Source organism: Centruroides vittatus, unplaced genomic scaffold (genome assembly GCF_030686945.1).
Source record: "Centruroides vittatus isolate TY-2023 unplaced genomic scaffold, ASM3068694v2 scaffold_324, whole genome shotgun sequence".
In the NCBI taxonomy this organism is placed as follows: Eukaryota; Metazoa; Arthropoda; class Arachnida; order Scorpiones; family Buthidae; genus Centruroides; species Centruroides vittatus.
This window is the reverse complement of record NW_027122701.1, coordinates 736,252-752,381: the sequence shown is the minus strand read 5'-3', so window position 1 is coordinate 752,381 and position 16,130 is coordinate 736,252. Positions and strand designations below refer to the sequence as shown.

Sequence of the window (16,130 nt, the reverse complement as noted above, 5' to 3'; positions counted from 1 at the left end):
TTCTTATCTCCTTATTTTTTCACTACACTGCTTACAATTATTATTCATTATAAAGTATAATCATAATACAGACATTTTTTCCTTAATGTTTAAACAATATTTTAAACTCTTTATGTTTTCATATTATAAACAGATTGTAGTTTATAATATTCTGTTAATAATATTTGAGCAATATAATAGTTTAGAACTGTTTTACATAATTTGGTCTTGGATCATTGATTTGTTTGAACAAAGTGGGCATTAAAAGTCATTTAAAGCAAAAATCAATAACCTAAATTAATTTAATTAAGTAATTTATAAATCAAACTTTCAATCAATATTAAAAATTTCTTGAATAATTACTGCAATTTTAAAGATAGCACTTGCATATCAAAAATTTAATAATAATAGCAATCTAGACAAATATAGAAGTAATATTTCCTGAAAAAAATTTTTGTCTTTAATATAGAATAACCAGAAAAAACACTACTTTGCAAATAGAATTTGGATACTATCAATCCAAAAATGAAAGTAAATAATTAAACATGATATTTTGTAAAATACAGAATAAAACAAATTAATTTTCCTATAATTTAAAATTTAACTTTGAAATTATATGACTGCTTAACTTTTAATACCCTTTTTAAAAATAATAATAAGAGCACTTAACTTGTTCTATGAGAAGGAAAAATTGGAATATAAAAAGTAAATTGTGATTATTACATAAACTACATGAAATTTATGTATTTTGTCTCATATATTGAAATACATGTACAAATCTAAATAAACAGTTTTTCAATAGAGATAATAGTCTACAAGCATATAATCTGATTTCATGATATAATTTATAAAATCAGATTATTTACCAAAAGTCAAAATTAACAACTAATTTTTCTCAAGTTAAAATTAAATTTCAAGCAAAGACAACCAAAAGTGTTTATTAACAGTTTAACTTACAGCAACATTTCATATGAATCCAATAAAGTAACTTCTAATATAGGATTAAACAATTTCATTTTATATTGTATTAATTCCTTTGATGTATATTAATATATCTAAAAGCATATAGCTATGCTTAACTGAAACTTCTTCAGACTAGCTATTAGAATTAAAATACCCAGAAATAGCTCAGTTCAAAGAAGATCATTTCAATAAACTTCACTAAATTTTTCTATAATTTAAGTTGTCAATTTTTAATAGCTCATCAAAAAATATAGAATTTACTCTACACAATTGCTGCATAGTTGCAATAATTCAGTTATATCCTAATTTAAAAGTTTATGGAAAATGGATTTGTTATTAGCAAATAATGTTATCTTTGGATAAAATTAATAAAAGTATCGAGAGTCATTGCAGTGACAACACACTAACTTGTAAGTGAAAAAGTCACTGACTGACTATATATATAGGAATCAAGAGTTGTTGATTTTTGGGGAATGATTTTTTCTGCCCTCAAATGCCTATAGTAGGTCCTGAATAACTTATTTGAAACATACTTGTTTTCTTACATAGTATGCAAAATTTCCAGATTTTCTATAAAAGGAGTTGCTGAAATATAACAATAAAGTGCAAAAATTGCCAAAAAGCTGATTTTCTTTTTCTTCATCCAGCACTGCAGACACTCATAGAGAAAAAATTATTGGGTCTAGGAAGTCAAATTTTAAAAACATAAGCCTTTCTCATTATCAGTGAGGTGCTGGCAAAACTTTCAAGTCAATAGGTCAAAGTTCACTGAGTTCCCCATAGAGCCATTTCACTTTAATGGCTTAATTTTATGCTTGTAAGGATAAATTACATCAGAATGAATGATTTTCATTCAAAATGTTATCCAGAACAATAAAAGCTCAAATTTATGCAAATTAAAACTTTTTATAATGATTTTACTAACAGCATATTGAAAGCATTATGTCAGCAGCTGTCATGTTGCCAGGTGCTGACCAAACTATACAGTATGTCATTGTCTTAGGTCTTGATATCAAGACATAAGACAATGACATACAGTTTGGTCAGTGCTTGATGACTGAATGCTTTCAATATGCTGTTAGAAAAATCATTATAAAAATTTTAATTCAAAAGCTTTTGTTATTCTGGGTAACATTTTGAATGAAAATCATTTGTTTCCATGCAGTTTTATGCTTATAAACATAAAATTAAGCCATAAAAGTAAAACAGATCTATGGGGAACCCCAGTGAACTTTGACCAATTGACTTGAAAGTTTTGCCAGCACCTCACTGACAACGAGAAAGGCTTAGGTTTAAAATTTGAGTTTTATAGACACAGTAGTTTTTCTCTATGAGAATTTGCAGTGCTGGGTATAGAAGAAGAAAAAGAAAACAGCTTTATTTGACAATTTTTGCACTTTTCAATTGTTTATATTTCAACAACCCTTTTATAGAAAATCTGGAAATTTTGCATACTAAGAAAACAAGTATCTTTCAAACAAGATATTCAGACTTACCGTAGGCATTTGGAAGGCAGAGAAACCACCCTGAAAATCAGCAACTCTGCTTCCTGTATATATAAACAGTTAGTGATTATTTTACTTGGCACAGAGTCACTGCCATGACTCTTGATAACTTGGGATTGGTTTTCTATATGACTTTTTAATTAAACTACTAATTTGGTTTAAATTATAAGTTTCCAGATAATGTAATTAAATTAATGTAATTTTATCATTATAAATTAGTCTTACACAACAAATTAAACAAGAATTTTTTATTGTCATGAAAATATGTAAGAATTGTAAAAAAAAGTATGTATAAATCTAAAAGGTAGTGTATATAGTGTTTGGATAATCAACAAAAGTGTTTAACATATAGTAAAAAAATACACTTTTTATGATCAATATTTCATGTAAAGAAAATCACTCATAAGATTTTTATACAAAACAAATATCTCTCAAATTAAGATCTTATAGTATTAATATTTTTCTGTAGTTTTAGATAATTTTATTTAAGTATAAAATACTTAAACAAAATTTCAGGTTTAATTCATTTTTAATGTTTCAAGATTTGTAAAATTTCATATTTTAACATGACAATCAGAAAGATTCATAAAGCTTCTGTAGAAAAAAAATAAAAATTTCATTTCATTTTGGATTTTATCACAAAATATAAGAATTTTTTAAAATCTCATGTAAACTATAATAATGCATAGCTTTATATATTGACTTTTGTATATTACATTAAAAAATTTATATTTTCTTATAATTTATTTATTAAATATATAAATCAAATTAATTAGTGTATTATTAATTAAATATCTAACCTGAAACATGAAGAGTTTTTAAGAATACATGCGTTCCTATACCTAATACACAAATAACCAGACCAATATAATTCATTGTCGTCATGGAATCACCATTATAATGTATTGCTAAATATAATGTAAATATTTCCTAATTAAAGAAAAATTAGAAAATTAGTAAATATAAAAATTAATAAAAATACAACTTAATCATTCTGAAACATTAATTTATACCTTTATTATTCCTGTTATAGACAGAGTTAAACTTGAAGTATACCTTAGCAGTAAATATTCTGTTAATTCCATTAAAAAAGCAAGCATTGATCCTACAAAAACACATGTCAAAGTTCTTGTTATAACTGCTACATCACGGTAACGAAATACTTTTTCTGAAGTTGAAATTGGAATACCTATAATCATTTCATATCATATTACAAAAAGTGATAAGGTAAACAATTTTAATCATAATCTTTATATTAGTTATTAATTCAATTATGTAAACTTGTAATCTTATCACTATATTTACTGAATTGTTTCAAAAACATTAAAATTGAACAATGTTACCATTTGCTAGTGATTTTTCTTTAAATACTATATTTATTCTAATAAACAGCTCAGCTGCAAGATGAAAAAGTTATAGGCAGCACCCTGTAATAGTGAGCTGTCTATTGCAAAAAGATAGAGCTTATTGTAAACTCAAAAATTGCATTCAATTCAGCATTGCTACTGTTACTGTATATTACAGTGAAATATGAGTGTGTTAAGTGTTGTGTCATTGTTCAAATAATAATAATAAACAAAAAATTACCAGATTTATTACATTAATAGTCACTCTCAAATTATTAGTTGCACCAACTTTCCAAAGAATAGAAATAATAGTTGTCCTCTAACAGCAAGTGCACTCTAATAAACAGCACAGTTGTAAGAAGAAAAAAGTTATAGACAGTGTGCTGTAATTGTTTGAAACCTATTCATATTTTAATATACTTTTTTCCTTAGTTATAACTATGCTGTTTTTAATTAAATTATCATTATCAATTTAATCTAAAAGTAATCAGAAAAACTTGTATAAATAATATTCAGAAATTAATTTTAAACTTAATTGATTTTTAATTATTGATATTTATACACAATGATGACATCTTATAGCTTTAGCCATTAAATTAATGTAAAAATTTAATTAAAAAATAGCATAATTATGGCAGAAAAAATCCAGCAGAATTTAGTTTATGTAAATGAAATATAATTCAGATATTGATTTGTACTTTCTTCTTTACACACATTCTGTTATACTTTATCAGCTTTCATCAGATCATACTTTTGAAAATAAATTATAGAGTATGTTTAATAAATTCATACTTCAATTTACATTATATTAATAAGAATATTAATTAATAACACAAACAAAAATTACATTTGTAGAAATCAAAAATTATTGTATGTTTTATGAGATCATCAACAATCATTGATTAATTATACACACAGAATATATAAATATCAAAGAAAGACAAACATATTTCAAACAGTTTTACTAGAAAAAATACAGTTTAAAAGATTTTTTCTCTGTTTTTTAATATTTTAATGTACAGTACTTGTTGAAAGCTTCATGTGTCTCTTGTGCAATTCCATTTGGTATTCAAATACCCAGAAGACATAACTGTACACTGTACAAGTAATTTCCTTCTACAGCATGAATAATTCAATCTTTCAAATCTAATAGAGAAGTGGCTTATAAGCAATATTATTAGTCATAGTAAAGGAAATTCATGGTAATCAAATCTCTGTATTTTGAAAACTATCTTATAAGAAAAACTGTTCAGAAATTGAAATATAATTTTCAATGTAATAATGTTTAGACCTTAGAGACTGCTTTTCTTAATCTATGAAATTGAATAAAAATTCAACATACCACAATAAAATAGACTAATAACAATGTTTGAAAGACTACCTCACCAGAGGGGGGGAGGAAAAGACTAATGTTTGACACATTAATATTCATTTAATATAATACAAGACAACACTTTCATCACACCCAGAACAGCTTTAAATGATCACTTTGAATGGTCTTGCTAAACATTGTTTAAATTGTGGAAAACTATTTCAAAGTGTTTAAAACAGTTCAAAAGTGGCCAGAAAATTGCAAATAAACAATCAAATATGGCTAAATTCAGATTACCAATTGTTTATTCTGAAAGAATATCTATATCATCAGAAATACCAAGCAAGCAGAAATAATTTTTTACATTTTGTAAGCCACTATGATTTTATACACCGTCTATTATCATACATAATAAATGTGCCTTTATACTTCTTCAGAGAAATAGCTGATCTGAATGTTCAAATTTTTGACAAGTAGTCAGTATAAGCAATCATTTTACTTCAACATTTCCCACAGGCATTGAAGAAAAGTTTGTGTTAACTTTTTTATTTTGATAACATTCAGAATTCATTTGACATTAATCTTTCTTATGACTGATTTAGTGCTGAAATTCTCATGTCTTCGCCTGAGATCTTTTTCTTTTACATAATCAACCATCAGAAAAGAATAAGTAAAAGAAAACTCTTCTGTTGGTTGAAGTATATTTTGTAAGCATAGAATTTTAAAGATTTTTGAAAAACATTAAGAATTCATTTTTTTAAAAATATATAATGTTTTTCATAAATCTCTACAATTCTATGCTTACAAAACACACATTGCATAATAATTTTATTGTTTGTTTTACCTTTCAAAGCTTGTTATATAGTTTCATCATCAAATTGTGATATGAGTGATTACCTACTCCCAGTTTTGTTCAAATAGTCAACATAGAAAAATTTCAGTGGCAATAGCAAATCAAATGTTTTCTTATATTATAATTCATAAAAAACACTTAAAATGATAAAGGATTACAAAATGATTTGTATCTGTTACCTTCTATCATTTAACTTCAATGTGAGACATATCATTCATACTAAAATGTAACTATAACAAGCAAAATTATTTATTGTAACATTGTCACAATGCAAAGCTGCAATTTTTCATCACAATGTTCTCAATTTTTTTTAGTAGTGTCTTACCCCTGTACATCATACTTTTCCTGTTAGAAAAGAGTTGTGTCAGTCATCTAGCTAACTCCTTTCAGGGGAAAATTTTTGAATTGAAATAACATGATTTCCAGTTTGCACTGGAAGTTCAAATATAGTTAATCTAGGCCTCTTACTCCTAAGCTTTCTGGTCTAAACTTTCATCTAGCAAACTTTGTTCTCAAGATTAAGGAAGGACTGACAGTAGACACACAGTTGACAGTGGAAATTTATAGGTCTACAATTTTTTCAAATTGCAGCCCACTAATATATATATTTTAATTCTTAAAACTATTGTATGTATTAGCTGTATACATGATGTAAAAATTATGTTCTTAAATATGATTAAATTCACTAAGAAATAAAAAACAAACAATCTTAAAAGTGAAATACCATATAAATCTTTTATATTTGTAATTTTAAATCCAAAATGGCCATTGTCATCTGTTTTATCTGAGTTTTCAGTTATCCAAAGTAGCATTGGTCCACGTTACCTCAGATGATTGGGGTTCTACTGTATATTAAATACTTTATATATAGATGATAAAGTGAAACGTTTACTTGCAAAATGTAAGATGGAAAAACTAAAGACACTGAAAGTTGTGGCACTTGACTGATTCATCATACATCAACTCAAATGAGAGATTACCTATTATTGTTATTTAAATTAAGTGTATAATTGAAATGCTTTATACTAGCAGTTCCCAACCTTTTTTTGACTTGCATACCCCCTTGGCAGCCCATTTTCCTAAATTGTACTCCCTTACATTAGAACAGTGGCATGCCATCCACGGAAGCTGTGGAAGCAACACTTCCCTTGTATATTCTAAAATATAAATACATATCGTGCAATTATTTTCATATTTTAACGACTTTAAATTAATTAAAAAATAAATATTTTATTATAACCGCATTATGTATCTTATTACAAATTTCTATACTACACGTGAAAAAAATGATAAGATTGCTATTGTATATTTGAATATAAATTAGTATATGCATATTCCCAGTGGAAGCACTGTATTGTCGAACACGGGATACTTCCATGGCAAAAATATTTGAATCATGTAAAGCAGCCAAATTATACACATTCACACATGCACTTGAAAGAGCACCAACCTCACATGGTTTAGCTGGTGGACGCTACACACCAAAATATCATATTCACTTCCTTCCAATGATTCTATCCAGTGTCTGCACAGCTTTGCTATCATCAAAATGTAACCACATGCCACTGCATTGAAAAAATATTTGTACTTTATATAGTTGCATTTTAAACTTATCTCAACTGTAAATGAATAGCATTGATGTGGCAAGGAAGGTACACAGGAGCGCTGAATTGATGAAGAGTAAAAGGTTATCTGTATAGATACAAATGTTTTGTGCTCGGTATTCTATGTACTTTTCTATTTATCACACCATTGCTCTTTGAAGTTGGTTAATAAAAAAGAACTAATAATAAATTGTATGTATGTATTTAAAACTCAGAAGATTAATTTATTGAATTCAAGTTATATGACATTGCCAAAGGCGTCAATGCAGAATCTGAATATTCTTATAGTACATCCGCCATTATCAATTTTTCTTTCTCAACCAGGGGTACGCAATCACTGCTTTATATTATAGAAATGAGATTTTTTTCATAGAAAATTACACAAAAAGTTACATAGTGAAATTACCAAAAAATTAAGGTAACAATCTATGCAAAATCATCTGTACTGTACCTATAAAGTTTATGTTTAGAAACTTTTAATAAATGCAGTCCACAAAATCTTTGTAACAAAACAAGTTGTAATAAACAAAATAAAAATATCTGAGGCAAGACATTCAGCTGCAATTAAAAGGAAATTCAATGTCATCTTTAAGCATTTATCTAAAACCAAATAAATTTACACTTCCATTCATACAGGTATGAAAAGAATAAAATTTCATCTCAAAATAAATAACTAAAAACATTTACTATTATAGTGTTTTAAATGTTATCAATAGTAAATATCCTGAATTCAACATTGTGCTATTACCAATAGAAAAAAGATCTCATTTTTATATAGGGTACTGCAAAAATAATGAAAAAATGTACAATCACTGGAAATGCAGACAAAGCAAGAAATTCACAAAAATATGCATGAACAGTAATTTTTACCCTCAAAATTAAGATGTGTCCACATAAGAGGATGTATAGTAACCTACTTCTTGCAAGTCCCATTTTCATTCATTTCATTATCCAGTGTATATACATATATATAATATATACAAGGGCTATTTTATTTGCAGTAGCAATGAGTTACATAATTAGAATTAATGACAAAATATCTACAAATTCAAAAATTAATATGATGATTTGGTTAATAAAAATTATTATTATATCTGCTTTAATTAAGATTATACAATTTACACAGCTAAAATTCAATGTTATAAATTTTAAAAAATTTATTATATATCAGAAAATATCAATTCAATTTATCAAAATAAATTTTAATTTAAAATAAAAATTATATAATTTATGAATGTTGTTAAAAAAGCAAATTACCTTCAAAGGCAATAGAAAGTGGCAACAAACCTAATATCATCCATGGCTGCATATGATACATCATATCAATTGGATTTCCTAAACCTACAATAGAAACATATGGTATTTAATACAATCAATTATTGGATAAAATTAATAAAATACAATAAAATATCATTTTCTGAATAAGTTTTATTACTAAAAATTTATGTATTTAATACAGAGATCTACAACCTTTCATTTGAAGTAAGGTCTATTAGTTCTAGTTGATTTTCAAGTTTATTTGCTTTGAACTATTCAAATATTAATGATAAAACATGTCAGTGAAATAAAACACAGGTCATATAAATATGCTTTGAGCCTAGTTTAGGCCTGGCTTTAATGCATTTAATTATACTAGATTATTTCATGTAACAGTGTAACTAGACAGTAGAAGCTTTGTATTCATGCATTCTTTATTTGCACATTTTGCATACTTGCTGTTTAGTTTTTGCAACCATTTTTCATATTCATGAAGATAAAATTTGCATATTTGCAGTTGTTTTAACAAATACAACAAAACAACAGAATGAGACAATTAAATGATTTTTTTCATTTTAAATACTATCTATTGCAATTCATGTTGTTGACTATTATACCAGGCTAGTGGATACTACCTTAAGTTCCATTAGTATCGTAAATTTCTTGTATTATTACAGCAAGTGCACTTATGTAGTAGTAAATATTGTTTTATATCAATATACATCATAACTGTCAGTATTGTATTTTATAAATGGATTTTGGTTAGTTTTTTTTAATCCTCAACAATCAACAAAGTTATCTAAATAAGAAGACTTCAGTAGCTTAAGAAGACTTTAGTAAATTATAAATCCTATCCAGAAAAACTATAAAATCCATGAATATCTGATCTCTGAAAATTTGAAAAAGTCAAAAAAAGGTGTCAAAGATAAAATTAAAGTGATAGATTGTTTTCAAGGAAGAGAATTAGCACATCATGCTTTTGTTATAGATCAGGGGTGGCAAACCTATGGCACACGTGCCCAAAGTGGCACGTAAGAGAAATCATCTGGCACATAATGTAGCATATGATTTTTATTTTTTTTAAATCATCCTTTCTGTTTATCACCTGATCATCCTTTTTTCAATCAGATTTTTGACATTTATTCGAATTAAAGGGTATTCATTTAATTTCTTTAAATATCATTATTAGGAGTCTAAGACTTTGGCACGCATTAACATCTTTAAAGCTAAGTATGCTTACAATATTGCACACGGACTCAAAAAGGTTCACCATCCCTGTTATAGATGAATTAACATACATACATTGGACATACATACATACATACATACACCATAACATCACCATATCATCATCATACATCACCATAACATCATCACACATACACATCATCATACATCACCATAACATACATTGGATGTCTTTAAATGGCAAAACTTATGATTTATATATATATTCTTATTAACTTTAAGATATATTATATATATTTTTAAAATTATATTATGTAAAATATATTATTTTTAATTTTGAATTAGAACATCTTAACATTGTTTTGTTTTGTTTTTTTTTGCATTCAATATACTATGTAGAAAATGTTTATCTTATTGTTTTCTAACAAACACTGCTTAACTATGTATGTGTGAGTATTTAATTTTTTATTAAAACAAAACTTAGCAAAGAGCCTTCAAGTTTGTGTCGTCAGGGATCCTGAACTCTCATAATCTGCCTTTGTTACTCCCATTCTCCAAACATGTCAACTAATGCAATGGGATTAATAAACATGATGGGAAAAGTAACACAAATTCTTCTCTAAATTTCAATGCTAAACCAAAGTGGAAATTGAATTTTAGACCCAAGACAATAGATAAATATCTTATCATACAGCCATTTTTAAACTTCGATAACACCAGCCTCATTAAAAAGTCATTCAAAACGGACCACATCAGGATCTTGGAGACCCTTGAGATTTACAAGGCAACCAAATCGGGGAAATGTATTAATTTCAAGGACAGTAATGTATTATCGTATGTGCGAGATCGGGGAGGGGGGTCCGAAAAGAATCACAACCCCACTCGATTGTCACCAATATGTGAAACGGGGAGGTAAGAGGATGTCGTATCTCCCATTTCAGGTTTACTTGTCAAGGATGGCTGTTCGTTTCTGATCGTTACGCGTTACGCGAGTGGATAGGAGGAGAGACGGATTGGGTCGACGATAAGGCGAAGCGATATTCGAGACAAAGAGGAGACCATTTAACAATAACAACAAGATTTATTAAGATATAACAATGGACACAACTACAAATATCTAACTAATTTCCCTAATGCGCGTAGGGGTTTAGAGAGAGAGCTTACATTTGCGGTTCATACCTCAATTTCGTCCCTTAGAGAGTTAACACTTGATTTCCACGATGGGGAGATTAGTATCCAATTAGCACAGTTTTATATATGTTCGCGACTGAGCGCGGAGACATTCGGACAATAGGTCCGAGTCGGTGACGACGAGCGACGGTGTTTGTCCGGCAGATGATAGGAGACTCCCCTGAGGGGGGGGAAAGGAGTGTCTTTTATAGCCTTTGGCTGGGAAAATCGGTCACGTGATCGTGGGTGGATGGCGATCGGGGTCATAGGTGATCCCGGGATTAAAAACATGCGACGAGTTCCAACGGTAACTATAAACTAATGTTGCAAGACTATTCAGGTTACAAGCTAAAGACAAAGGATTGTTGATGGTTATTTGGCCGGGACGCATAGTTTCTCGTCCAGGGCCGTTTTTCGACAGGATGTTTATACTAGGGGAAAATTCCTAAGACAAATTATTATAAAAAAAGTGGATCTGATAAAATTCAGATCTCACATATGTGTGGCGCTATACCTCTGAGGTGCATCCACATTGGTAGTTATGTATTATTCCTGAATAGATAGACTGCATCATTATTATGATAGACTCCTGTCTATTAAATTTATTTTATATCTTTGATCGTTACTACACGCTGGAGATATTCAATTTTTTGAATTTCAAAAGCATTCTATATTCACTGCATTCCATTTTGCAAGAGTCAATGAACCTGACGAAGATCTCAGTGGAGAATCGAAAACGTTAGTTCGTTAACTTTCGTCATTGTGTACTGAAAATTTGAAGGTTGAAGAGGCTGTATTGGTTATAATCAACAGTCAAGAACCATTCAAAACAGTAAAATCCACTGCATTTTAGTTGATTATTAGAATAATACCATCAAATATTAAAAATTATCATTATTTTACTTTCCCATTTGATATATATAAGAGGAAAAGCATGGTAATCAATCAAAAAAAGGACCATTTTACATTTTTAGACTTAGGGACATCAAAACTTCAAGACATGCAAAAATAAAAAGTTGGGGGGGTTTTTTGGTGTGTGCGCGCGTGCGTGCATGTGCTATATCCTCAAAACTAAGCTTTTTGTCATTTTATAATAATTAATAATATAATAATTTTTAAAATAAAATCTCGTAACAGATGGCACTACACACAATTTTAACTTTTTTGCCAGAAAACTTGCACCACATTGCTGTTTTTTTTTATTAAGTTATAAATTAATTTGATAGCATTATTTATTAGTTAGAACAAGAAGGTCTCAAAACTGCCACTTGAGACCCACCAAATGCCTGATCTGCCACTGACTAATGTATAATAAAACAAAAATTTTATCAAAACTAAACAAAGTGAATTAAAAACTGATGTAAAAGAAATACTTTTATAAATATTAAAATATATCAGGAAGCAAAACAACAAACATACCACTGACTTATCTTGTGATAATTTTTATTTATTTATAAATCACAGTGAAAGCAAATACTTTATGAAACTGGACAATGAAACAAATAAATAACCACAGTGCTTTTATCTAGCGCAATAGCTTTATTTCTCTATAAAACAAGTTTTTGATCTTCCCCTAAGATCTTCTTCAGGCATTATTTGAAAAATGGAAACAGATGTTTATTTTATAGAAAAATAAAGCTGCTGCACTAGATAAAGATAATGTGCTCATTAATTTGTCACAGTGAAAATTTTGAATTTAAACAATATGTCTATTAAACATAAATTTAAATCTTATTCTTACTAAATTGAATTTTACAATAGTCATAATTTTATTATTATTAAAAACTTGCCTATTTCTTTTTTCTGAATAACAAGTTGTGCTAAAGTCCATCGAAATCCTGCAAGAAATGAAGCACTTAACACAAGAAGAAAACCTTGCAGGTTAAACTGTGTTGATTGATAGGTAAACATAAATAGCCCAACAGCAATGAGTAAAACAACAGCTACTAATGAACACCTCTGAAAAAATAGCAAATATTGAATTATCAGTATTTATAAAGAAAAATATAATTTTATTTTATAGAATTTATTTTTGATTAAAATAATAATCTCTGTTATCCCATCACATCAAATACATTTTTGTATTCACAAAAATATATTTGATGTAATAAGAGAGTTTTTTAATAATGATAAATAAAAACTCTCTGAAACAATCATATCATTATGAAATAATTTAGAAGTAGAAATAACTTCTAATTATTGAATATTTTGGTATAAATTTGGATTATGAGGTAAAATAGAATGTTGTAATTTCTTGTCACTGCTTGGTATATGATTCTGCTATTATACCAAATCATCATCATTTTTTGATAATTTAATTTGGTGATTTGAAAACTAATTCTTACTTTAATTAGAAAAAACAAAACTGTAAAATAAACTCTATAATTCTAAAAAATATTATATTAGTTTTTATCATGAAAGCATTCCAATACAGCTTCAGTGTACAGTGCATGATTGGAGACGAACCTAATCCATTCCAAGACCAAGTTTGCTACCTGAATTGTTCGTTAATCAATTATCAATTTACCATAGATTTTTATGGGAATTTGATTAATTCATTCTGGAGACCCAAAAAATAAATAAAAAAAATTATATACTTTCTTACTATATTTATTTATATGTAACAACAAACTAAAAGCAATCTCTCCATGTTTTCGTGATAGCACATCTTTTTCAGATGCAATTTTCGTTACTCCTTTATATGCTTGTGTCTTTTCGATTATATCCTTCTTAGCTAAGATTGCTTCTAACTATAGACCTGTTGAAGCCATACTGCCTAGCAACATCACACATCTTCTGCCCACTCTCTACCTTGGCTATTATCTCTTGCTTACTTTCTATAGTAAACACAGTTCTTGACACTCCAATCTTTTTAAACCCCATAATAATTGAGATTAAATAAAGATCTAATTATAACTAATAATTCTACATATGATCTATCTAATGATAAATGTTATAGATGTAAAAATGAATGTTCAAAAATACATCTTTTTGGTTTATGTGGAGAAGCTCATGAACTTTGGTACAAATATAATCTCTATGAATTAGAAAATATTAAAGACGAAAAGTGTATGTACACTTTTTTTCATAGATCAGAGATTAAAACTATATATAATTTGTGTAATTATTTTCAAAGATTTATTATTTTAGAGTATTGTAAGATTAAAAGGTATTGTAGGTATTATTGGTATTATTAAAGGTATTGTAGGTATTGTAGGTATTATATAAAGGTATTATTGAAGGTATTGTAAGATTAAAAATATAATTGAAAATAATGAAGATGATGGTTTTTTTGTTTATAATTAAATGAAAATTGTTAACTAATCTATTTAATTAATTTATATATTATTATTTAAGGGTTAATCTGTATTAAACAATATAAGAAAAGTATCGCAATGTTATGTTGGTTATACAAAGTCTAGATACCCCTGATGTAATGGAATTATCCTAATACAATAAAGTTTATTGATAATAATGATTAAAAAAAATTAAATAAATAATAACTATATCAATTTGGAAATAAAAAAAATTCCATTTTTCACATAAAATAATCTTATCTGAAAAATCCCACAAACAGAGAATGCATATTAAATAAATAGCCTCATCTTTGGCAATATTTAATGCCTGCTAAGCATAATAGAGTTACTTTTTCCAGCTTAATTGAAACAAACTTTAATAAATTTAGCACATAATACTGTAATTATACTATATGTACATACAATAATTAAATTCTTGTGTAATGGTTAGAGATTTATTGCATTAAAATATTAACAAGTGATAAAGTTGTGAGAATGTGATGATACTGAATATCATTAATTAATAATTCAATTTGAATAAAAGTTACAAGGACCATGCAATTTAAAAAGTAATAATAATAATAATAATAATAAAGTAAATGTTGCCAAAGTGGGTCCTACTGTAATAAATGTAAACAAATCCATTTTTAAGATTTTGCAGTATCCATCTATTGAAAATATGAAAAAAAAAGTTGAAAAGCAAGAGTTTTTAAATGTTTATTTTGAATAATATTTCTTTATTTTTCCACTTCTATGAAAAACAAATAGCAGTATCCTTTTGGCCAGAAAGTTTAAATTTGTTTACAATATGACTTGTTAGCAGACCAAGTTTCTAAAATAAAACAGAATTTGAAAAGTGTTTACAGAAATTTAGAAGCTTAGTTTTGATCCTACAATCTCTCTCTAAAGTATTATTACAGTTTCATTGTATATCTATTCTAAATACTAAACATTTAATATTTAAATAAATATTTTTATAACAGAAAAATATCTATTAATATATTTTAACAAATATCTATTGATAATTAATACAGTATTAAAACTATTAACTGAAAAACAATTTTTTAAAAATAAAAACTCATGTTTACATTATGTTTAAGTGTATATGTTAACTTAAAAAAATTATAATTGGAAAGTTATTTAAATTACATTATTATTATTAATTAATATCAAATAAAACTTATTAAAAGATCAAAATTCAATTTACCTTTTTTTCTAATCCAAATATTAAAGAAAACATTAGAATAAACACAATACACGTAGATTTTGTCATTGTATATCTAGAACAAAAAAAAACATTAAAATTTGTTTTATATGCTATTATTTATATTTAACTTACTTGTATTATAATATAACCTAATTAGAATTTTCACTATTTATAAATTTAAAAAATAAAAATGATATTAATTTACTTCATTTGACTTCATTCTTACATTTCACAGTTTGGTCAAAACATATTTAGTACAGAAGATACATTATCATTTTGTTTGCATTGCAAAAAATGTCTCTGACAACTAATAAATTGGACCATTTGAAGCAGCATCTAAATTCAGTTTACATAAAGAAATGATGAAAAAAAGAATCATGACAAAGAAATAATGCTTATTAGTCAAAGATATGAAGTCTCTGAAATGCAATGTAAATAATCCTATTTTTA

At 27.0% G+C, this 16,130-nt stretch overlaps 1 protein-coding gene across 2 annotated transcripts in view; it reads right to left on the bottom strand.

Annotated features, from left to right (window-relative positions):
- Positions 1-16,130, bottom strand: part of LOC136988216 (solute carrier family 35 member C2-like) — a 45,431-nt gene that overhangs the window by 12,761 nt on the left and 16,540 nt on the right. For both annotated transcript variants that reach the window (XM_067286061.1, XM_067286062.1), the window contains exons 4-8: positions 15,681-15,753; positions 12,968-13,136; positions 8,820-8,903; positions 3,461-3,636; positions 3,248-3,377 (exon numbers count right to left, since the gene is read on the bottom strand). In XM_067286061.1, coding sequence (XP_067142162.1) covers positions 3,248-3,377; positions 3,461-3,636; positions 8,820-8,903; positions 12,968-13,136; positions 15,681-15,753 — 632 coding nt within the window. The remainder of the gene's footprint in view (positions 1-3,247; positions 3,378-3,460; positions 3,637-8,819; positions 8,904-12,967; positions 13,137-15,680; positions 15,754-16,130) is intronic.